At 45.0% G+C, this 25,186-nt stretch overlaps 1 protein-coding gene across 2 annotated transcripts in view; it reads right to left on the bottom strand.

Annotated features, from left to right (window-relative positions):
- Positions 1-376: 376 nt before the first annotated feature.
- LOC135819839 (sushi, von Willebrand factor type A, EGF and pentraxin domain-containing protein 1-like) overlaps positions 377-25,186 on the bottom strand; it is a 180,592-nt gene continuing 155,782 nt past the window's right edge. For both annotated transcript variants that reach the window (XM_065333122.1, XM_065333123.1), the window contains exons 30-38: positions 22,519-22,689; positions 21,602-21,772; positions 18,021-18,194; positions 17,330-17,500; positions 10,807-10,980; positions 7,308-7,481; positions 6,107-6,280; positions 4,715-4,888; positions 377-1,222 (exon numbers count right to left, since the gene is read on the bottom strand). In XM_065333122.1, coding sequence (XP_065189194.1) covers positions 783-1,222; positions 4,715-4,888; positions 6,107-6,280; positions 7,308-7,481; positions 10,807-10,980; positions 17,330-17,500; positions 18,021-18,194; positions 21,602-21,772; positions 22,519-22,689 — 1,823 coding nt within the window. In that variant the 3' untranslated portion in view covers positions 377-782. The remainder of the gene's footprint in view (positions 1,223-4,714; positions 4,889-6,106; positions 6,281-7,307; positions 7,482-10,806; positions 10,981-17,329; positions 17,501-18,020; positions 18,195-21,601; positions 21,773-22,518; positions 22,690-25,186) is intronic.

Raw genomic sequence — 25,186 nt, 5'->3', positions numbered from 1 at the left:
AGTTTTTGATCAAGAATCGCAGCCGCGGCCTCGCTGCACAACTCTGGCCGCCGTCGCTATGGTATTGATGACGTTTCATGGCGCTGATGACATGCAGCGGAGCAGCAGAGCGGAATTGGAACCTGGCCCTACGGCGTTGGGGAGTGACTAGATCAAACCCACCAATGTGGTCAAAGATCCAAAATCCCATTCGCTGTATCCATGCATCCCTCGATCCCGACTGAGGCAACGAGTTCCCCATTGATTGTGGGCGGCATATGGCTGGAAAAAAGTTACGCTTTCCAAGCAGAACTAACTTCAACCTGCTAGCCTCTGGTTCTCAATCATGGTCTTAGACCAACCCACTATGCATGCATGCTAGCCGCAGCTGTAGTGATCCATATGTGTAGGCCACCACTAAATCGGGCCAGGCCTGAATTACTCCTCCAAATGTGGCATTGCACATACCGGTAATCAGCATAATTGCATTGATGTAAAGATAATTGAGCTCATGCTGAAGACACATGAAAATGGGGGTATCTACAAGGAAAAAGCTATGGCAAGCGAATATCTAGCATCAAAGAGATCTAAACCAAAAAAGATTGTCTCTGTAATTGAAACAAATGTACCACTAGGTGTATGGCCTACGCATATTATTGATAGTTAAAATTACCATGTTTAAATCCTATCTTGTGACGACATAGCAAAATAAAGCAGTTCGCAAGGCAAGCTTGGCATACCGCATCCATAGCAATGGGTTTGGAAATGAAAAAAATAGTGGTAAAACATGGCAAAAGATTGAGTTACGTGGCCGTTTTTCGCAGGAATGTGACATCACTGTAGGTGGTGTTGTCGTCGACTTTGGGTGAAACCGAGATAGTGGGCTTCCGGTCGGCCGAAAACTCCACTGCTGCATACGTGATGCCCTCGTCAGAAACCTGCGGGGCGGGCTTTTTTGGCGCTTTCTCCGGTACGGCGTACATGTCTGCGGCTGAATCGGTTTTCTGCGTGAACGTGGAGGTGGTGGTGCTATTCTGCACGTCCATTTGATAGCTTTCCTCAGCCTGGTGGTTGTTGAACGTGATTTCGCCCTTGTGACCAGACGCTCCTCGTCGCACGATGATGAAGGCGATGATGAAGAATAGGAGCAGGATGCCAAGCACGCCAACCACAATGATGACGATTAGACTGTTAGATTGTTCGAGCCAGGCCGCCTCCGTGACTGGAGCAGTTGTGGGATTGGCTGCGAGCAAAGAGAAAAGAAACGGAAAACAAACTGATGGATAACAGATAGCTCAGAAGAATGGTATATAACATTGTGCTACTTCCTCCGTTAACAAAAACTTCGTGATGGATTTTTTGAGGGGCTGATTTGGGCACTAACTGCCGTGAAATGAGTCGCAATCACTCTCTTGGACTTCCCTGGCATGCCATGAAAGAGGTACGATACAAGAAAAGCGACCTTTCACAACAAGCCAAGCTGAATCGATGGTTGCGCTGTCGAACATAGGTGATGACAGTCATGGCGAGCGAAACTAAAATACCACTTCTCCGAGGGGATATTGCGCTACTTGGCCTCTCTACCACTTTAGCACTGAGTAAGTTAGAGAGTGATAGAAAGCGATAAAACGGAGCAGCGAGCCCACACAATGAGCGAGTGAACAAGGAGCTGCTTCGATCGCACGGCTCAATGAAAATAATTCTGAAATCAAGTTCTCGTTCAACCTGCGCAAAGCCCAGATTCAAATGCTGATGGGCATGCGCCATGCCGATGCGAGTCTCGTGGCTAAAGAAAGTCGACTGGACTTGCTAGCCGCTGCCATTCTGTACTGGCAGGGGAATTCATTAGAGAAAATGGAATCAGTTTGGCTGTGCCTTTACTTCTCGTTTCGCAGAGTTCTGGAGAGCGAAGATGAAACCAGGGAGTCGTAAAATAGTTTTCACGACTCTGGTGGAAACGAGCAATCGCCATTGCGGCGTATCAAGCAGCTTGAAAACCTACTTACTTGAACGACGGCGACATCAAGGTCAGCAAAGTGTGATCAAAGAAGCCGAGGCAAGGCTGAAATGAGCTGAACAACGACTCGAGAGAGATGACGACTCGTGTGCAGCAGATGACGACAGCTAAGTTTTGTATGAACGTGCACAATGATCTGTGATCGCACCCCTCTGCTTTCAGTGACGAATTGTTTTGGGAAGGTCAGGATTAATTCAAAGAATCACGCCCAACGAAAGCAGAACGGTAGCCAAAAGATTATAATTATTCCACGGATAAGTCAACTTGCTTGGATACGTGCTTGGAATCGGATACGTCTACTTGCTTATAGGTTGATGCCCTCACGTCGGCCCAGGTAAGTGGTGCACAAAAGATGCTGGTGTACATGGTTTTACTTGAAATCATGTGCTTACTTGACTATCCTATGACATCATCTTGTGGCAATATTTCAGTAATATTTTCTTCATATGACTACATTATTTCAAGGGGTGTGCACGGGTAGTCGGGTACCCGTGCTACCCGTGAGAACCTCGGGTAACCGGGTACATACGGAGTAGTACCCGAAAACCCGAAGTCGCACATGACATCATGTGCAGTGCACGTGTACAAATTCATGTAATACTCCGTGTGTCGAGTGTGTAAGGGAGGGGTGCATTGTGGTAGTAGTAGTAGTACACGTAGTAGAATTTATTATTTTACTAGAGAACTCGCAACAGGCGTTGCCTTTTTACTGGGAGCCCTACGAATGACTTGGTGCTTGTGACAAATGCAGAAAGGGGCTTAGCTTGACGACATCCAGGTGGAAGCATGTTCCATCTGTCTGCTGTTACCATGGAAACATTATCCGATTGTGTACCCGTGGAAACCTACCCGAACCTGAAACCCGAAAAAATTATACCCGGTTCAGCACTAATTATTTCTTTATCCTGCACAAGCGTAGAGGACGAAGGGGGAATTCTGAAACACCGCATATTTAGCTTTTAGTGGTGCTTTCTAGAAGATTTGGAAGGTGCCACCTGTTTCTCATGTCCTCGGGATGGCAGTCGTGGGTCAATAAAGTGAGAATGCAAGTACAGTCAAACCTCACTAGGACGAACTTCAAGGGACTGAACACATTAATTTTGTTTGTCTTATCGGGAGTTCTTCTTATCCAGATCTGACAAAAAAATCGTTATGCATATCATATGGATTGTATTTACGTGAAGGTGCATACTGTGGTACATGGGAAACATTTATTCTGAGCATAAGCCAGAAACAGGTAAGTACAATGTGACTGTGCCTCCATACACATACAAATACATTACGATGAAATCATGGATTGAATATAAGCGATTACGAGTGTGAAGCACAGTGTGAAGCACAACACCTCAACATCCGAGTTTCATACTTCAACAAAAAAACTCTCTCGGTTCGTGTGAGACTCGGTTGGAGCCAGTTGAGGCCGAGTTTTCCGCATCCGTAGGAACGCCACTACCCTCTACGGATCAACGCTCTTTGTTTCACAAAACACTTCACGAATCTCTTCACAGCTCACTTCATAACTCACCTAGAACACTGGTACTGGCAGGGACCACCTTGAAGTTGTTGCAAACATCAATGGAAAAAAGTCACCTTCGCCTGAAGCGCGATCAATGACGCGAACAGTGTACGCTAGCACGCTGAAACTACTATGCCTAGAAAGCACGTACCTCAGTGCGTCTACTACGATTCACAACGTAGATCTACATGTATTATGTTTATGTATGTACGTACAATCAATGTATAAATAAAATAAATAAATTTGACGGGGTTCGCGTACCGGGCAGGTCAAGAACAAGGAGTCGTACAACTCCCTGGTCAGGAACCACCTTTCCACTTCCGTGGGACGCCACCACCCCAGGATCAGGCGTCAGATGCGGCTCCTAAACGGTGGGGGAGGATAGATCAGATCCACCAACCCGAGGCCAAAGACATCGATCCCATTTGCCACATCCATGTATTACTCATGCCAGGCCACGAGTTCCCAGGCATGCACAATCAATGTATGGACTCGGCTATCGAAAAGAAGAAGAAAAAAGACAGCCAGCGCACGTGCACACACCAAAGTTCGTACTACGCGGCTGATTTTATTCAAATCACACTGGAAAATAGTTCGTCTTCACGAAAGTTCGCCATACAGGAGTTCGTCGTAAACGAACCATTTTGACTTGATATGATGCCTGGCCAACCATAGGATTGGCCCTAGTTCGTACTAATGGAAAGTTCGCCTTATCAGTGTTCGTCCTAACAAGGTTTGACTGTAGGTATGACAAGCTAGACGTCCCAAGTATAGAACACATTTCAAAACTATAGACGCGTAGGGTTTTTGAAATATTTCAAATTTGGCTGGAACTTTTTGAGAATAGTTTTCGGAATATTGCTCAGGATCGCTCCACAATTACTCTCATATAGTTTCTAAAGGATTGGATAACAGACGCCCAATTTGGAAAAATTTATGCACAAAGTGATCACAGATTTTATGTGGTATAGATGCTGGCATAACGGTTTTTGCCTAGGTACGCGTCTATAGTTTTGAAATGGACTGTAGAGCACTCAACAATTACCCCGGTATCCCCAAAGTGGCCGTGACCTCTTCTCCAAAATGGTTGGTGGGAGCACTTCAATGAACCAACGTATCAAATTGAAGGGATCGGACTAGCACACAACATTCTCCATTCTAGGCTGTAAGAAATGTAGGAGGAAAAGTCATTAACAACTTACCCATGCAGTGTGGATTGTCGGACCATACTCCACTTTCCAAACACACAACAGATCTACTACCGTTGATCTGGTATCCGGTGTTACACGTCACTTCAGCAGCACTGTTCACTCTCTGTGTCTGCGCTTCACTGAATGCACCATTGGCGATTTGGAGCACTGCACATGTCGGTATCTCTAAGAACGGAAATCAAACATAAGGCGGGATCAGTGTACATTATTTTATCCCCATCACCATCATTATGGATGCTTGTGATGTCTTGGGTCGAAAAACCAACAGAGCAGCCCTATTTTCCAACCTATCAATCCTATATTGTGGATTGCCTGACGTCGGTCCATGGAAACTTGAGCCCTCCCAACTATACTCTATTGATGGTAATTCAGTCAAATCTCAACTGAGATCCGAATCTTCGAAACAAATAACAGCGCAGATTCGGAGCTGTCGGTTTCAACAACTATAAGCAAGAGTACATAACCCCCCACAGCGTGCAACGCGTGATCCAGCTCTGCATAGTGTATTAGTCGAGCGTAATCGGATCTTTGCGTCATAATACCTTACACATCTCAGGGGAACCCAGGGAGTCGCGGGTACTCTCGGATCAAAAACAAGGGTGCCCTGCCTCGAGGCAGGATTTGCGCTGGTGTGTAGTGTACGCATGACATAAGAAGATCCGATTCTGCTGGACCAAGACACTATGCACAGCTGGATCGGCGATACACACTCTGGGGGTTACCGTATTTCACCGTAAGTAATTTCTCCCCAATGACTTAGTACCCCCTATAAAATACACTTTCCATTGCCGAGGTTATCACCCCGAAAGACAGTTCCCCTCGAAAGGTAGTAAGTTCGTACCCGTCCTACATGTACAGACACCGTACAGTACATACATCGTATGCACGGACACTAGAGTTGCGCAGGCTTCCCACTGCGAGTCATTTACCCCCGATAAAAAAGTACTTTCCGAAAGATAGTATCACCCCCGAAAGTTAGTACTCATGTGGCTACTAAGTTCGAAAGTTAGTACATACTAACTTACGGGGAAATACGGTATGTACGCTTGCTATAATATATCTACAATGGAGTTTGAGCAAACCGTATTTGAACACACTTTTGCAATCACAAACCGGGAACTTCCTCTTTAACCTTCGTGTTAGCATGGGGTTAGCAATCACGAATTTAGAATCATGTGAACAAGAGCAACTCCTGGAAATTCTCATCCATACGCATTCTAAACTCATCGTATAATAGTATGGGTTCAGTGCACAGGCGTATTAGAATCTATTTTAAAAATGATGTCGGATCAGCATCGGATTGGATAACGGATTGGACAAGCGTATAGACATCTCCATTCCATGAAGAGAGAAATAGAGTAGGGAATTGTATCATTCACTCACCCATGCAGTGTGGAGTGTCAGACCATTTTCCGCTTTCCAAGCACACAACAGATCTACTGCCGTTGATCTCGTATCCTTCGTTGCATGTCACATTCGCAACCGCGTTCAATCTCTGCGTCTGCTGTTCACTGAATTCCCCATTGGCGATTGTAAGGACAGCACATGTTGGTATACCTACGGTTGGAAAAGAAGATGTAGATCAAGGGACAGGCAATATCATCGTTATCATTTTACAGACGGCAGAGCACTGTTTTCAACAAATTCGCTCTTTGTCGTGCACGGTAAAGTCCCACCCTAGAAATGTCTGTCGGCTTGAACAGTGTTCAATTCTTGGGGATGAATTCTGATCAGCTTGCACTTGATGGAACGTTTGCAATTGTTTTTTTACATTTTGTGCAGCTGACGAGTTTTCTGTCCCTGCCACGGATGAGTATGAAAACATTCCTAATGAAGACGGCAAAGGATGATCGGAATATTTTCCAAAATGTTTAGAAGCTTTGACTGAATGGAGATGAAATTGCACAACATGTGTTGTTTGACGACTTGACTTGGAGATTAGATCTATCGGCAGTTTCTGAAGTTTTCGCAGTGATAGATTCTTTTGATAAGTTTGTAATTGGTGTTCTTATCTCTCTAAGCGCATTCCAGTGAACCTAACATCGTCAACATTGGTGAATTACAAATGAAGTTACCGTGGAATCTCTAGAAAGGAGTGAGCATTTTACTGCGAATTCTGAAATGTTAGTGATTCATGGAAACATTAGGGCACAAGTTATGCGATCGAGTCCACCAGCTAAACCAGATGTGTCCAAGTTACAATTTTTTCCGTTGCTCTCCTTCTCATTTGTTAGTGATTCGGGTTGAAAATTTAGATAATTGGTGCCCAGATTACAGACTGTTAGGTGTGGGGTGTTTCCAGTGAAAATTATCCCCTTTCCTTGTACATTTACTCAGTGCACTGGCGACAGAATTCCGCAGCAGTCAAAACCAAATATTTGAACCATTCACTCATCATATGCACAGGGATCTTGTATTTGGTTGTGTTGAAGAAAAAATCTGAACACCCACTTCATATCAGTTTATGTGTATGTGACTCATATTGATCCTGGTGCCTTGCTTCGACAACCATAATAACTAGTAAGCAGAACTCCTAAAGTTCTTGCACAAACTAAACGTAATACAGTCATTATTCTGCACTTACGTTGGCATGTGGGTGGTGATGTAGACCATAGTCCAGTCAGTAGGCAAGTAGTCACAGCATCACCAGACAACACATATCCATCATTGCAACTGTAGGTTGCCTTGGATAGATACTCATTAGCTGGAACTCTTACGGTGCCAAGCGTGGGGTTCATCAGTGCGCTGCACACGACTCCTGTACAGTAGAGCAACAAGACATACCGTACGCGAGCGATTAGGGCCCTCTCTTGAATAGTGCCCTATCTCGAAAACTGCCCCAGTCTCTAAGAGCCAGTGAACAAAATGAGCTCTCTCTTTTGAATAGTCCCCCCCCCCCCCCGAGCTTGTAACCAACCGTATGTGCAAGTTTGGTGCTCTTTTGGTAATGTGCTTGTCCATGTCATTGAACTGGTGGTTTCTGGATCAACATCGCAGTTCTTGTTGCCTTTTTGTTTTGAGTCGTGATAGTTTACAGTAGGCGTTGGGCTCTGTTTTGCTCTGTTATACGCTGCATGATGCAAACATACGGGCATTTAAAACATAGTGCCATCTCATAAATAGTGCACTCTCTTGAATACTGCCCCATCTGTGATGGAAATTGAAAATATAGTGCCCCAAGGGTACTAATCACGCTAGTACGGTAAGTTATGTAATCCTTACATTTAGAGACTAATGCAAACTTTCTCTTTCAGAAGGGGATATCCCGTATATTTGTATGTAGTATTGCACTCATCTTGTAAGAATGATTTTCCATGTCTTTGAAACCGGAAAACCGCCCATTCATTATCCGACAAGGTACGGTTAGAAACTTCAGCTAATTTGACACATTTTTTTATTCACAAATTGCGCCAAGATCAACACAGTACGTGCATGAGGCTCTCATCGCTCCGCATAATCCAACTGTGTTCATGTAGGAGGCGGTTTATACTTGATTTTCGCAAACCAGGGCTTATTGGAAATCTGAAGGACAGTCCTTTCAAGAGCTGCCTCTTGTGCTGTGGCGCGATGCGAAATACCCGAAGCGACAAAGTTAGGAATGCGTTTCTATACACTCTACTTGCGCATTTCGAAATTTTCGAGCTGAAATTGCGCGCGCACGTGGTTCCCCATGACACATAGCAGAGGCACATGCGCAGTGGGTACCAAGACGAATGCGTGAACTTCGGTGACATGGAGAAGGTTGAATCGTTATTCTGCGTTGAGTAAAAGTCCTGAACCAAAGGAAATTACGAATGTGTACGGTGTATCTCAGTCAGGCGCAATTGCACTGAAAGGACTTAGAGGGGCTACCGTTGCATTTGTTTACGTTTCGATGAAGGAGATCACAAGCTTTTTAGTTAACCCTTCCAGCCCTGACCGGAAAATCACCTCCCACTGGGCCAAAAATGGCAATTTTTGAAAATGCATATTCTGGTCCAAAATTGGTTGGAAATGTTGGGTATGGACATATGCACTGTGAATCCAAAGAAATTTTGTAGGATTTCATTGTACGAGACTCATAACACCATATTTAGATATGCGACTTTTGGCGATTTTTCCTCAAAATTCATCCAATTTGGGCAATTGACGACAAAGATCAGACAAGCAATGGCAAGCAGTGCTAGAGCTGGTCAGTGTTGACTTCAGAATGGAGAAATGTCATATAACATGCTTGAGATGATCCTGGTGTTCTACGGAACCTAGACTAGAGTACAGCAACTCGTTTTATACGGCGCTTGCATCATATGCGACTTCGCGATCCAGAATGGGTCTTTCTTTTTCTTGGGCGTCTCGTAAAGCTTGAATCCTCCAGCAGCCCTACCTACTTCAAGACAAAACCATATGATGGACAGTGAGGATGCCGAGTAACTGGAGTAGCAACCACAGCAACTGCATCAGCTATAATAGCAGCCGGTGCAGTGGCAGCGGTTGGCTCACTGTGCTCGGCGCATCCCAGGGTGAATCATCTCTGGCCGCACGCGTACGTACGTACGTACGCGGCACAGGTAAAGTCATATTGATGGAGAATGCAATGCTGCTCAGTCTCTGATTTGGACACTCACTGGCAAGACAATCCAGCTATCTAAATAGTCTGAAGCATTCCCTAAACAGCCGAGTGCATACTGCGTACCGGTGTACGTACGCATGAAAATTCAAGAAACAATCGGCTGCGCAATTTCTGATAGTGATTCAAAATTGCACAATTGTTGACTATTCTGGATTATTCTGGATTCATATTAGATAGCAATCTCCATCCTGTAGGTGCCTGGCTCTGTACTCAACATACAATACTTACATGTATGCACATCTCTATTGTGTTCTGCATGTATGCCTGACCAGTACACTTGACTTCAAATTCAAATATTTTCAAAAATCTGACCTTCAAATTTGATCGCAGTTTACTTGAGGAACTTCAGCAAACGGGCTCACGACAGATAGCTCCTGCTCAGAACACCATGCCTAGGTGTCAGAGACTTCAGCATCGCTTTCCAAATCTCATTGGTCTCCAGCATCCCCTGCATCCGAGTCAGCTGCGATCTTTTGAATAGCAGCAAATTCGTAAGCCTCGGAAAACGACTCCGACACAATTTCGCTGTCTCCAGAATCATCCTCAGAGTCATTACCCCCCTCACACTGCTTCACAGGACTCCTTCCATAGACACAGAGTAGTTGAGCTACGTACCTTGCCGAGAAACAGCAGGGCAAGATGACGAAAACGAACTTTGACCAAAACAATTTATTTGAACGACATGCCAAAAATACCCACTTCAAACTCGATGCTCGCGGCTGTTCTGGCCACATACGCTGCGTACACGTCGATCAGGGCCTTCAGCCCACTGAGGAACAGTTCCAGGCCCCACTGATGTTGAGGCATCAGTACAAACGCGACGTACACTGAGGACGTATATATACGTCGTCAGTGGGGCAGGTGCACACGTCATGACGTATATATACGTCGACAGTTGTGAAAGGGTTAAGGACCCCAGGCGCGTGCTCGGCGATGGGCACGGGGGGCACGTGCACCCCCCAAAAATTTTCAATCTGGGTAATTGCAATTGTAATGTATGCAAATATGCTCTAAAATTCAAGAAAGGTTGCAAACCAATTGCAGAAAATTGCCGGGGGGGGCTACCCTCTCCTCCTGTGCACCCCCCCCCCCCCCCCCTAGTTGGGGGCCGAGCACGCCCCTGGACCCCAACATCAGCAACATCCATGGCAGGCGAGTGAAGTTGCAAATTTTTGAAATCGCCCATCCGTGGCTGGGTGCTGTATTGTGCGAACGTCCTGGAATTATGGAAAACCAGCTGACCTTCAAAGGGTTAAGGGACGACACAGTACCTTTGGTGAAAACCCTTGAAGCGAGGAGAGCTATTATCGTTCAGATGACGTCTCTCACCCCCTCCCCCCCCCCCCAAAATACAATATTTGAATGCCAGTTGTTTCATAAAAATGTGATTCAATACAGTGTGCGATCTATCAAGTACAACATCCCCGGAGCAAGTGCATAGAGGGATAAGCTTTTGGTAATACTCTGAACTTACGGTCACAGCTTGGGAAGGAAGCCGACCATACGCCACTCTCATAACAAGTTATTGATGAAGAGCCAGTAAGGTTGTAACCAATGTTGCATGTGAATGAAGCCATAGAGCCATAAGTAGTTCCGTTCGTAAAGAACATTCCATTTGCAGGTGCCTGGATCGCTCCACAATCGCTTGCTGCAAAGACATGGTTCAACATGGCATCGACATAAAAATTAATAATAACTCTTTCACCTTTTGAGGACGAAGAAGGAGTTTGTACGTTTTTAACCCTTTATGTACCAGCCATCTAATGTATGTAAGGGGCTATCGCAGCCAAAGAAGCAACCATGGTATGAAATCTAGACAACTTTTGTATATGCAAGTTGTGTTTTCCTGACTCCATATGTATCACTGCACCCAGGTAAGCATGGATATTGGTACAGCATGCAGTAGTATATGAAGGCCATAGGTGGAATACCAAAGATACGCGCCAATTGTGCATATTTCTGACCAACCAGGGTATCACAAACAAATAGACTGAGAATTAGTTTGTGCTCTTGTACTGGGAACATAGGGACAAAACAACCTCATAAGCGTTGTCTCAGTGCATGAAGAGTAACAACATACCAGGGAAATGGTCATATTTTCACACATTTGAGGTAAAACAATTGGTTCAAAATTGCAAATTTTGAATTCTGGTCTCACATTCGAAATCTGTATTTTTCTTCATCTACTCACATCCAGCGTCAGGTAAGTGAAAGAGAAGACAAGAAGCAGTCGCTGGCTGGTGAATTACGCCTGCCTTGACGATTTTAGGCCATCGCTGCCCTCTCTCTCGCTCCTGTTTTGAGAGCGAATACTGCGATGGGATCAGCGATACAAATTTTCAATTTCGAGTCGCATTCCGCGATGATATCGCCACAGCCGATCTCTCCAATCGTCCACCACGTCTAGAAGACGTCGACATGACCTAGACCAAGCTACATCTTCGCTACAAGCAGAGAAACTGAGCGAGAACACGATCGAAACAGCGACAATTGTTTGCGCTGAAAAGCATACTTTTGAACGCGTTCGTTCTCCATACTTTCAAATGGCAACCTACCCATGTCATACATCAAAATTTTCAGTGGGATCTCAGCTGTCAAGCGCAAAAAACCGCGGGTCGATCGGAGCTACGGCGGCGGGGAACGGCGCACTTGATTGGAGTGCAGCGAACCGTACCATATGGTACGGTTCGAGATGGGGCTGGTACACAAAGGGTTAAGGTATAGCTGGATCCTAAAAGACTGCAGGGTAGTGCAACCTGTCCACCATGAGTAAATGAAAATGCGGCATTTCTATTGAAAACCTACAACATAGAAAACATTTGGAACTGTGGCAGCATTTGTACAATTGGAAACCTGAGGGAAAGACCTTGAGAGAGGTGCATCATTTGCCGTGGTGCTTTGCAAAATACTTGAGCGGCAAAGTTAGAAACGTGTTTCTTATAGCCTATTGCTGCGCATTCCTGTCACTCGAGTTGAACCTTGGTGTGAAATTTGTAGCCTGCAGACACTTTGACCAGGTGACTGGTGTACACATGAGCACGTGACCGCTTTTCAACCATTTTCGATTGGGAATAAGGACTGAATGCTGCATCCCAGCCTTCTCGGACCAAAACCAGTGGGCCAATTGCAGTTATCTGTGCTTATAGGAACAAATGGCGCTTTTGGTGACATTTTGGATGCAAATCCCCATCTAGTTGGGCACAGTCAGCCAGTTTCGGTAGAAGTGGCGAGTTCGATTGGGAATAAGTAGGAAGGGAGTATCTCAGCTTCCTCGGACCAAGACCATGCATGGCATTCGACTCCGCAACCCGAAGACTGCAACTGGTGACAATAGGATCTTGGGCTAAACTTCCCATTAAATTGGGCTGGACCGAGTTTTTCGCATCCGTGTGGATGCCACCACCCTTTGATGTAAGTCCTAGGCATGGGAGGTGAGTAGATAAGACCCCCCAGAAAGTGATCGTCGAATACCTCCCGTAGAATTACCAGCCCATCATGCTGAAACGAGGGAGCTTGGAAGCTCAGAGCCCTACGCTATGCTTTTTTGCTTGCTCATCATGTATGTAATGTGTCAAAGCTCTGTGGACCCTGGCTAGCCCCAAACGATGCTGAAGTAACGTCTGTGGCATAGCTACGGGGTTAATATTAATAATGATAATAATAACTTTATTAGGATGACCCAAAGGCTTTTGGTGTTTATTTTTTGAAACTCGGATTTTGAGCCATAAATAAATATAGAAAGGAAAAGGACATATGGATACGAGTTACTATATACGGGTGTCAGGACGTCGAATGTCTCAAGCGGGATTCACAGAAGCTTTTTTGGCGATGTGACACGCGATGCGACAGGCGCGAAACCGGGAAAACCTCAAATCGCAGCCCACGCAACTGCCGCAACTGGGCCATCGCAGGCCATCGCAGAAGTTGAGCTTGGCTCAACTTTTGCGATGCGATGCGACAAGCGATTTGGCGTACGATTTTGACCTTTTCTACAGCAAAGTTGTACAAAGGTTCAAGAGTTGCCTATAAATTTGTACAAGTTGTATCAAACCGCGCGAATATCATGGTGACGTAGCCAAATCAGCAAGATGTTGTCGCATCACTGACTTCTTCTGTGAATTGTATTTCGCGATTTCGCATCGCACGCGTCCGTCGCAGATCGCGTCGCAACGCGTGTCGCATCGCAAAAAAAGCTTCTGTGAATCCCGCTTCAGTACTCTGTCAGTTTTGTGCCTAGTTATTGCACTTTTTGACTGTATATACATTTAGAATCAACTCCTAAAAACTCCAAGTCAATCTCCCATTGACACAAACCTCGTTTATTCAACATAATCATATCCTATCCAATAAAAAGAGTTAATAAAAACAGTACGAAGTAGTGGTTGCGACTTCGGCGATGATTTGTAAGAAATGGTTTGCTCCCCACACCGGAGCTCGCGCTATTCCGCTCGACGTCTGTCTCACCGTCCAGGAGCGACACTGACTCACGCTGCTATCTGGTGTTCACGAGGTGTTTATCGCGCTTGAAACGGAGCGTCTCTGTAAGTTTGTATCCCTGGTGATGTTTGTGCCTGGAGAGCACTATATAAGTGGTGCTCTTCAGGCACAATCTTCCTCAGCCTACTCAAGCTCAACTGATGAGGGGTGAATTCCCCGAAACACTGTGTATTGAGCAGGGAGTGGTGCTTTCTTGCAGGTTTGCCGAGTCGAAGGTTCGATGGACTTCTCGTGTGCTCTGGATGGCAGTCGTGAGTCAGTCAAGTGTCAAGTAAAGTCGGCGGAATAGCGCGAGCTCCGGTGTGGGGAGCAAACCATTTCTTAATAAAAACAGTTCATAAAAACAGCTTTTTAGTATCGGACCCAGTCCGCATAACCAAGAGAGCTAGCTCCCTTGGCTGCTGTTGGAATATGCAAGAATGAGCCTTCCAGATAAGGTCTTACAAGGAGAAGTGGCTATAGTTATGAAATGAACACCGGTAACCATGGAGACAGACCACACTCTCATTATAGATACTGGTTATAAATAGACCGAATAAGGAAAATGATCTGATAGCCTATGAAGAGTAAAATAAATTGAACCAATGACAACAAATACTCGTCCAGCACACGAGTTGTCATAGCAACACAAATAACAGCTGTCCACTTATTTTGTTGTTGGAGATTGAGTAGGAGTTTTTACTGGTTGATTCTAAATACAATAAATGCTCCGGCCTTGGGTTTATGACCAATAAAAACTAAGTCTAAAAACCTCGAGAGACCTCGGTTTTTATAATAGTTTTTATTGGTCATAAACCCCCGGCCTCCTCATTTATTGTATACGTAGTATTATGTTATAGTTATGGAGAGTAACACTTAACTCGTATCCATTATGTCCTTTTCCTTTATATGTTTGTTTTATATTTTTTATTTTTTATTTTCTTTGTGACGCCTGGCGCTATACCGTATTTGTCCCGTACCGTACCGTACCATCAAAGACAGCTGGCCACAAACAGCTGGCCACAATATTTTTGTTTGTGCCATCGGCATGCCTGGCGCTATCCTGTACCAGTCTCGTTTTTGCCGATCACGGGCGTTCTGGAGTCGACGAGATGTCTGTCCTGCCGTTTCCTGTGACCGGCGCTGACTCTGCCGATCACGAATGTTCTGGAGTCGACGGGATCTCTCTTCCGACGTTTCCTGTGACCGGCGCTGACTCTGCCGATCAGGACGTTCTGGAGTCCTGTTACCGGCGCTGACTCGCCCGTTCAGGATTATTTTGAAGACGACGGGATCTCTCTTCCAAAGTATGATTTTGCTGAAGCATCCTGTGACCTATTCGGCAACTAACGTCCAATCTAATTGCATTTGCTAGTCTCCCTACTTCGTATTTCTTTCCAGAAAATCTCCCTATACAGCAGGGAGTCGTTTACATAATACGACTCCCTGCTATACATCTATATACGTTACAATTATTATGCTATCGGCCTACAGCGATTCCCGGGCTGGTCGACAGGCGGCCCGGCCAGCCTGCTAGTAGGATCTCGGCCTCACACACAAATCCACACAAAATGTTACTGCACTATTGGCCTGAATGCATTCCCCCGATACACTTCGCATAATATATACTCATTCTCTTGATGGTACCGTGCTCTTGATGGTACGGGACAGGTATGGGATAGCGCCAGGCATGCCGACGGCACAAACAAACAAAAATATTGTGGCCAGCTGTCTTTGTTGGTACGGTACGGTGCGGGACAGATACGGGATAGCGCCAGGCGTGACACAAACAAACAAACAAACACCAAATTAAAGCTGTGTGGACCCTTGCTAGCGCCAGACGTTACTCAAGTAACGTCTTCTGCATAGCTACGGGAATAAAGCCAGGTTATGCCCTCAATGGATTGCAGGCCATACTTCTTTCACACTGCAGGAAGTGTATGGGTGAAGGCATTGCTGAGGATATAATAGGTCGCAATAGGATAAAGAAGGATGAACACCGAAATCACGGCTGGGAGCGAGCGCACATTGTATTGCAGTGCATAAACCAGTGTAAAACCTATCGTAACTCCTTGAAACATAACCGCATCGCAACCATCAATACACCGTTGGAAAGGTCTTGAGCTCATCCTTTTTTCCGGGGATATAAAGTTCGTCTCAATAGGATAAAGAATCACTGAGCGGCAACAGGATGAACACGGAAATCACGGCCCTGAGTGAACTCGAATTGTTTTGTTCATGACTTTGTAGTTGTTTTGAACGTGCTAGTGGATTTCCCTTTCACACGACGCATGCATGACAGACAACAAATGAACCGCTTGGATCTCAGCTTTGCAGCGCAGTTCGAATCGTGAAAATCGGTTGAATTGGGCAAGATGCCAAACAAGAACGTGAAATTGAGTTGCTGTGCCGTTCCGGGGCATGGTGGAGTAGTATGGAGAGGAGGTGGAAGTGGCCCTGGTGTGTCATGTCGCTGAGATCTACCATGATGGGTTCGCTTGGTCTTAATCTTTCCAACGAGTCCAGGATGATGAAAACCCATCAAAGTGGAGTGAAATGAGAATAAATTTCGTTCAGAGCTGTGCGCGCAAATTACATATACACAAAGAGAGTCAGTGCGCTGGACAGCTGACCGATTGGAGAAAAGGGGCCCGGCATGGAACGGGTGAAAGTAGACATGACAAGCAAAATATTATTGCACCCTACAGGTGGAATACTGATAATTCGAATCTCGAAATGCCAGGAAAAAACTACTAATAAGGGCGCGTTCAGACTACCGTGAATCCCGTCACACCGTGAATGCCGATAAACCGTGAAGGACATTCACACTACTGATAACAAACTAAAGTTACCGTGAAGTTTTCAACTCTCACCGCTGCACTGACAAGGGATTTCACCTTTTTCCCAGCGCGCATGCAGCCTGAGCAATTTTTTTCCTGCTGGTAAAAATTTACTGCCGAAGCAGCCGCGGCAGTAAAACTTTTCCACCGGTAACGTGCCAGTAACGTCACGTGATCAAATAACCTTGGCCACTTTCCGTCACTTTTTATCGGTAGTCTGAACGCGCCCTTAGCCGGATATTCTAATTATCCAAACATGAACCCATAACACAATATGTATATCAAAATGCTCTTATGGGCTATGGACTTTAGACACAGATTTCACGGATACTGAACTGACCGGCACAGCCTTCTCATGCAAACTGAACTGACCAGTGCAGTGTACAGTGAACTTCGAAATAAACTTTGCTAACTTCGAATTATCAGCACAAATCCCACACATTTTCTATGTAAGTGGGAATCGTGGAACTTCAAATTAACCGGACATGTCTGGTTCGAGGTTCGAATTATCAGAGAACATGTGGGAATCGTATTGACAGAAATCGGTCCTGGAAAAAGTTCTAATTCAGGATTCCACCTGTAACTGCCAATATCTCCTCATCCAAATAACAGGCATGATACTTCTACAGTGGCCAACCAAGGATTCTGGAACACATAAATTGTAAGGAAAAAATACCGTACCAGAACATGTCAACGTGCTCCAGGTTCCATCAGCAGTGCATGTGATGTTATCACTACCACTATGTCCAGTGTTGCACTGTACATATACACTGTCACCGTATGCATAGGATGCTGAAGGGTCAGACATGACCACTCCATTGTTGGTGTTCGGTGGGCCAGGGCATGGTCGAGCTGCACACCAAAACACAGAATCATGAAGGAAAATGTAACATTTCCATATCTCCTACAAGTACAGGTTGCTGTTGCTCGTGACTGGGTCCAACAACTCTAATGACAGCCTTCCTCCTGCATCACTGAATTGAAAAGCCTGAATTGAAAACGTGACTAACGTTTTCCGTTGGTGCCCGCCTGAGCATGATCATGGCGATCCAAACTTGAGTTTTTCCAAAGCAACCCCACAAACTTCCCTACAGCTATCAATAGGCCAGCTACTAACTAAGTAAAGGTATGTCTCTAAACAAAATCAGTCATCTGAGATGTACGAGGTCGCTTTTGCGATCATTCCCAGCATGTACTGTAAGCATAGGTGGAAATCGATCCACCGCACCAAAGGCTTGAAACGGTACTTTTGGCTGTGAGCATTCTTCCTGTTAAGTAGATTCTCCTTGCTCGACTTTCACAATCACTTGCAGGACACCTGTATTTCGTGTAGAAAGTAACAGGTAAAAGTAAGGCAAGATGTAGTACTAACGTTGGCAGGTGGGTGGCTGTGAGGACCATTCTCCAGTCAGAAGGCATGTAGGTACGGAGTCACCCGACAAGACGTAGCCAGTATTGCAACTGTAATTAGCCTTTGCGAGATAATCATTGGCTGCTGCTCTTACAGTGCCATACATGGGATTCATCAGTACAGCACATGTGACCCCTGGACAGTAAAGAGATGCACAATATGGAGTTGTGGCAAACAAAAATCAACAAGAACTAACGAATTGACAAGTATACACTGGTTTGAGCGAAATATTCAAAAAGGATACTTAACGAGTAATTGTTTGCACCCTATTGTAGTGTTGGGTACGAAGAGGAGTCGTACTCTCCAGACAACGGACAACGGGAACAAGTAGTTGGAAACGAAATTTATTAGAGAGATGAAGACGAACGGAACGACTACATTATGGAAGAGAGAGCGAGATCGAGTGGGGGCGGCAAGATAAAAGGGCCTGGGTAGAAATGATAAATATGGGCACGCAAGCAGCTACCCAGGCCAACGGAACAAAATGTGACAAAGGAGACAAGGTGAGTACAAGGGTTCATGCAGGCCAGCTTGGAAAGGTTGCAGAACGTACGCGAGGAGGTACCTGACAGTAGCACTGTAAACCGCCCAATATTCGCGTCACTAAATTTTCGCGATTTCTTAGAACCAGCGAGAGTGCGATGGCAAACATTTGTAAAACACGGGGGTCAGGTACATACACACAGTGTTGAAATTAGATTTCAGGATGGTTAAGTATATAATAACACATAGTACGAAGGGCATTATGGCTGATTTATGCCCTAGTGCGTAGCCCGAGGTCGTGCACCGTAGCCCAAGGGCCACAGTGCCGCGGGCTACGGTGCACGACCGAGGGCTACGCACTAGGGCATACAATCAGCCATAATGCACGACGCACCATGTGTTTATTATAGTTCATACATGCCACATGTCTAGTTGTAGACTATTAAGGTAAACATGGTCAAGGGAGGAGGAAGGTTCCAATCAGCTGTCAAATGAATGAAGGGTCGAACAAGATCGGAAGGAGCTTTCTCCGTGGAATGATAGAACGTTGTGTGCCAGATTTACTTGCAGTTCCAGGAATATGCTTTTGCAGTTTGGTGTTAGTGTTGCCTATTGGGCGGTACGGAAGTTAGCCGATTCGCTGCTGCTTTGGAGTTAACGTTGGACGCAAACATCCTTGACCAAGTGGCACTAGTAATTAGACTAGTTTTGAGAGTACATTGTAAGTGTTCTTATTCGGAACAATGCTTTTTCACATACATGTACATCTGAGATTTTGTTCGAATTGCTTTCAGTTTACTTGAGGTCCATATGTACACTGGACATGTAGCTAGGTACACTTGAAGTACATGTACATGTAGATGTAACTGTATATTGTGTAGAAGTTTGAGATACAATCTGATCTATTCCAGATAGGTAACTTTGTGATGCATGTTCACCTGTCGACTTGTTCGTCTCAATTGACTTGAATTTAGTAATGCATGGTAATGACATGCTGTGTGCTATTGTCACGTTGTTATAAATTACTTCTCCTGTGTGGACATTGCTAGTAAAATATAATTGTTTTGGACGGTGCACGTAAGTAGTTTCGTTTTGTGTGGTGTGTGCGAGTACATGTGGTGTCCTAGGAATGGTCCCATGTGTTCTATGTGCGCTGGAGTACTGCATGTGTATTTACCAAGTCACTGCCCAAAAGGCATGGATTGGTGCAAATTTGGCAGTGCACCAGCGTACGTAGTACGCCTGGGGTCATTCCTAAAGGTCATGGGTACGCCGTACCTGGGTATGACCGTCTGATAATGCCCTGGTACGGTGCTGCTCTGATTGGCCAAATGCTAGCAACGACCTGACAACAGGCACGTGACATGTATGAATATTCGCGTTACGCTCTTCTCACGAAAATAGCGTAAGCTGTTTACAACAATATCAGTATCTAGTATTGCACTTTAGAAGAAAGATTACCTTGCGATCTAGCAAAACAAATGATTACACAACTTTACCTGTATTGGAATTGGGGGAGAAGTTTGGTGAGACAGTCAGGGAATTGAACTGCCAAGAAAGCCATAGAAGCCAGCCACTCTAGAATTCCAGAATAGGAATTCGTTTCCTACTAGTAATTCTGTAATCAGGCCATGAGCCAGTTCCTTAGGGGTAGTGCAGCCATGAGTCAGCCACAGGATCGATTATTTTCCCATGTTCCAAATGAAAAACCAGAGAGGATTTCATCTCTCAAAATCCCATTATAAGTCACAAAAACATTTGGAGGTCTTTGTTTTATGATTTCAGGGAGTTGACTTCAGCTGCAAGTCACACTTGGTAAGTCGCATCCCCTCGTTTGCCATTGTGATTTGTGGCATAAGGAGGTTATATTTCTCGCCGGCCGAGCGGAGCGAGTCAGGCGAGAAAGGATTTCTCGAGCAACAAAATAATTTTTCTTGCGAATATGGAATCTGATGTGCTCTCTTTTTGTTGCTGTTCTTTTTGCCTGACTTCTTCAGTCAGTTTTTTTGTGTCTCACCAGTGTCACCACCCTTCCACCCTTCATGTCTGCCCATCTTCTTCCATTTCTTTCTTGGCTGTAGATATGTTGTGCCTGTTTTTATGCTGCCATGTTGCCACTCGGGGTTATCCACCCGGCTTTTCCCCTCATTCGGGAGTCCGTCGGCGCGAGGGTTTTATCCCGACTGGCTCGGTCCAGAGAAAGTAATCTGACAGTCCCAAGTCGTGCTTGTCCTGGCGTATTTATGTTAGGTGAATGTACTAATTTTTTCCTCCTGGGGTCTGTCTCACTGTTGTTGCTCCTAGTTTTCTTCTGCATTCCGGTTCACATCTGACTGCGGCCTACTACCCTCAGCAGTCACATCTGGCTGCGGCCTACTACCCTCACTATGTGTGCTCAAGCCTCTGTTGTCTGGTTCCATGGCATTATGTCTGTGTATATAGAGCGAGAACCATCTGGCATTATCGATAATTTTCACGAAACGAAAAAGCATAGTTATGACCCTCCCCCACCCACCCATCCCATTCGACGATGAATAGATTGAATTGACTGCTAGAATGGATTAATATTTCAGCTATCAATATTTTTGAAAACGAAACTCTCCTCGACCAACCCACCCATAAACAAGACTTTTTCTCTTCGTGAAAACGATCGACAATTATGGACGACCCCTAAGGGAACGACACGTTTACAGAGACTACATTTACAGTGGTGGGTGCAACAAGAGAGCTTGTAATCTCAGGGCCCTCACTTCGCTTTTTGCCTTGGCCATCATGCATGCTATTCAAACTGACTAAAACGTGTTTGCAATGCAAGCATCGGCTCATTGTATTGCAAAACATTTTCCATCAGTTCATCTTCTTTCATACCATATGCATGTGTGTACACCACACTACTAAATTTGCACTTAAGTACATTCCATGGCAATTGTATTATGTGATTCATGTCTTGAACCTTGAGGACCTTTAAGTTCAATAAACATGCTCTTTGATTTTGCCCCTCTCCCGAAGACGCCATAGAGGAGTTCAGTTACTGAAAAGCACTGGTTACAAGAACTTACGGTCACAGCTCGGTGTGGCTGACCATGTTCCATTCTCAGGGCAATTTATAGAAGAACTACCTTTGAGATTGTAACCAACGTCGCACGAGAAAGAAGCCGTTGCTCCGTAAGTGGTTCCAGTCGTGAACACACCTCCATTAGTAGGTTTGGACACTGAACCACACACGCTTGCTGCAAAAAGTAGTTCATTTCGACACAACACACAATAAATCGAGAGTTGAAGAGCAAGTATACTTTTGGAGCGGATTATCAACCTTTCTACAAACAATTCCTTACCAGACACTTCCCACAACTCGAGGACAATGGCACATGATATTGTTGGCCCTTGCTTATGTATAGCTGCTCTATTACCGCCATGGCTGGCTATCGCCCACATCACCATTTCATTTGCTAGTGCCACGTGATTGTGAATAAATAATAATAATAATAATAATAATATTAATAACATATTGAACAGCTTGATGTACTCGACACAGCTCGAATGCATAAATCCAAGTGGCCTACGCCCTTGACACTAACAAGAATTATAGATGAATTTATTGGCTAAAAAAATAAGTACCCATGAGTATTAACTGGTTTGAGGGAAAGAGACAAACGGGAAAAAAAATAACCATGAGTAGCTCATTATTATGTCATACTCTCTCGATACTATCCTCAGATGCAGATATATCAGGAATGGACTTCCTTGTAAAGTGCGTTTGGTGATTTGTGTTTGCTGATGACGGCATATCTCACCGTACTTTCAACCATTAGGAAAGGTAGTAAATTTTAATAATATGGTCAGTGACATATTATTTATGTCAAATGACACCACAAGTTGTGTTCAAAGGGTGTCTGAAATCCCGGGGTCATATTTCTATTATGGTTACGATGAATCATTTTTCATATAGATCATAAACAAGCAAATCGGTTCCTACCTGAACAGTTCAACATGCTCCAACCGCCATCTGCCAGGCAAGTGATGTTTCCATTACCACTATGTCCCATGCTACATTGGACAAACACACTGTCACCGTACGCATAGGATGCTGATGAGGCGGACATCACCACTCCATTGTCGATGGTTGGTGGGCTAGGGCATGGTCGAGCTGCACGATTTGAGAAATGATAGCATTGAAAAATAACGCAGACGTGAAAAAGACATGCACATACACGATGAATCATCATGACCTTGAATCCGTTAAATACGCTCTGAACATTATAATTATAGGTAGATTATACTCGGATGGAGAGCCAAGGATAGGTAGGTCCAGTATTTTTGATCTGGATATTGCATGCCCAATTGGGGAGAGATTTTCTTCCCAAATTAAAACGAGGACTTAGCGACCATCCGGAATTATTGTTAATTTTCAAGAATCGAAAAGTATAGTTTTGCCCCCCCCCCTTCCCACCTACCCACCCTATGAAAGAAAAATTTTCATAACGAAACTCTCCTCATCTACGAAACTTTTTCTCTTCGTGAAAAAGATCCACAATTACGGATGTCCCCTTAGTCTTCTATTCCCGGAATAATGCTGGAAAGTAAGCGAGACTCTACATCTGTATAAAATTAGGAACACACGCTTCTTGCCAAGTCAAATTTCAAGTTCGGCAAGTAGCTTGTGTTCCTAGTTGGCACAATCAACATCATGACTATTACCGCCAAAGTCGCAACTTTTAAGTTCTACATCTGTATTTCAAAGTAGAAAGGAAAAGGACATATGGAAACGAGTTAAGAGTAACTCTCCACCACTGTAACTAGATACTATATACAGTCAGAAAGTGCAACAACTAGGCACAAAACTGACAGAGTACTGAGACATTCTTACTCTTAATTATTTATTTATTTATTTATTTCTGCACCTCGTGGCATGTCAAGACAGCCAATTGAATTGAGGAGAGGGTGAGACCAACCACGGAAGAAGAGAAAAAAAGAAAATTAAGAGCACGTACACAAAGTGGGAAGGGATTAGCAACTTACAAAGCAATGGGACGCTCAGCGAGCTGTGCAGCGGAAGTGGTGACTGTGACTTTGTTTACTGGGAGATACTGAAGTGCTGTCTGACGAGGGTACGGAATTTGGGCATATCTGGAGCTTGTCTAACACTGGGAGGCAGTTGGAGCCACGTGGAGTAGGAGGAAAAGAAAGGGGAATTTACGAATAGGGTAGACCTAGCTAGGGGGAGACGAACGCAGCTTCGGGTGGTGCCACCTGAATTGAACCAATTAAGGGACTGTAAATGAGCAGGGTGCTGGTCAAGGAAAATTGAATGCGCCAGGGTGCACTTGGAAGCATCAAGGTAATGTTGCAGAGTGGTAGTGGATGCAGCAGCATACAAGTCTAGATTTGAGGTATAACGATCAGTACGGAATATGATTCGCAGTATACGGCGATGGAGAACTTCTAATTTACCTATGTGGGTTTTGTTAATGGTGGACCAGGCAGGGAAGCCGTACGTGAAGAGGGGAAGAATGTATGATTTATAAAAATCAATCCGGCAATTTTTGGGCAAATGGGACAAGTGACTTGACATTATGCCGACAGATCGGCATACTTTGGACGACACATGATCAGCATGGTGAGACCAGGAGAGGGCGGAATCTATGACAATGCCAAGGTGTTTATGGTGGGGCGCTACAGAGATAGGGTGACCGGGATCATCGGGAAAGTGGAAGATGGGCACTGGATCTGTGGGAGGGGGAAACAGGAGGAGCTCGGTTTTGGTCACATTTGGCTTAAGGTACCAAGTGCTCATCCAGTGAACAATGTCGTTGATACAGGTCTGAACTTTGGGGTACAGGGTGGCGTGAGATGGGGAGGAAGCAAGGACAGTGGTATCATCTGCAAACAAAGAAATATTGGGAATTGAATAGGGGAGGTCATTAACGTATGTGAGGAAGAGCAACTGACCTAAAATGGAGCCCTGGGGCACTCCGGATGTCACAGACTCGGGGTCAGATAAGGTTCCATTTACTGTGACGCACTGATTTCGGTCCAAGAGGTAGCTAGTTATCCAGGCGAGTAGGGAGCCGGAGACTCCATGGGCACGAAGTTTGGCGATCAGGCCCTTGTGCCACACGGTGTCGAAGGCCTTGGAGAGGTCGAAGAAACAGATGCAGGAGACCTGCCGCTGGTCTTTTAGGGAGCAAATTACTCTTAGTTACTCTTAAAGGGGCACTCCGGCTTCATTTTCGACGCCGAGTTTTCGATGCCAAGACGAAGGTAGGTGAAAGAGAAGACCCCTCGAACAAGAACGAGTCTCCAGAAGCGATCGAGTCGAGCAGGAAGACGACTTTTTGAATTTCGCCGAGCGAGCGCTGATGACGTAATGAGAGATTAGCTTGCCAGTGGAAATGCATCTGCGCACATACATTTCACATACTTTTTGGCCAATTTTCAATCGAAGAGGAGGTTGTTTTCTATGTTCTCTCAACGTCGTGAGCGATCCCGTCTTCTATACCCTTCCAGGTACCCTGAAGGTCCTCCAGAGGAGAATTTATCTCCAGCGAAGCGTTGTTGATCCGCTAAATTCGTCTCGAGACATATTCACCCTTTAACTCGTTTCCATATGTCCTTTTCCTTTCTACTTTTATTATTGGCTCAAT

This window comes from Sycon ciliatum, chromosome 6 (genome assembly GCF_964019385.1).
Source record: "Sycon ciliatum chromosome 6, ocSycCili1.1, whole genome shotgun sequence".
NCBI lineage: Eukaryota > Metazoa > Porifera > Calcarea > Leucosolenida > Sycettidae > Sycon > Sycon ciliatum.
The sequence above is the reverse complement of the archived record's forward strand: the minus strand, read 5'-3'. Positions and strand labels throughout refer to the sequence as shown.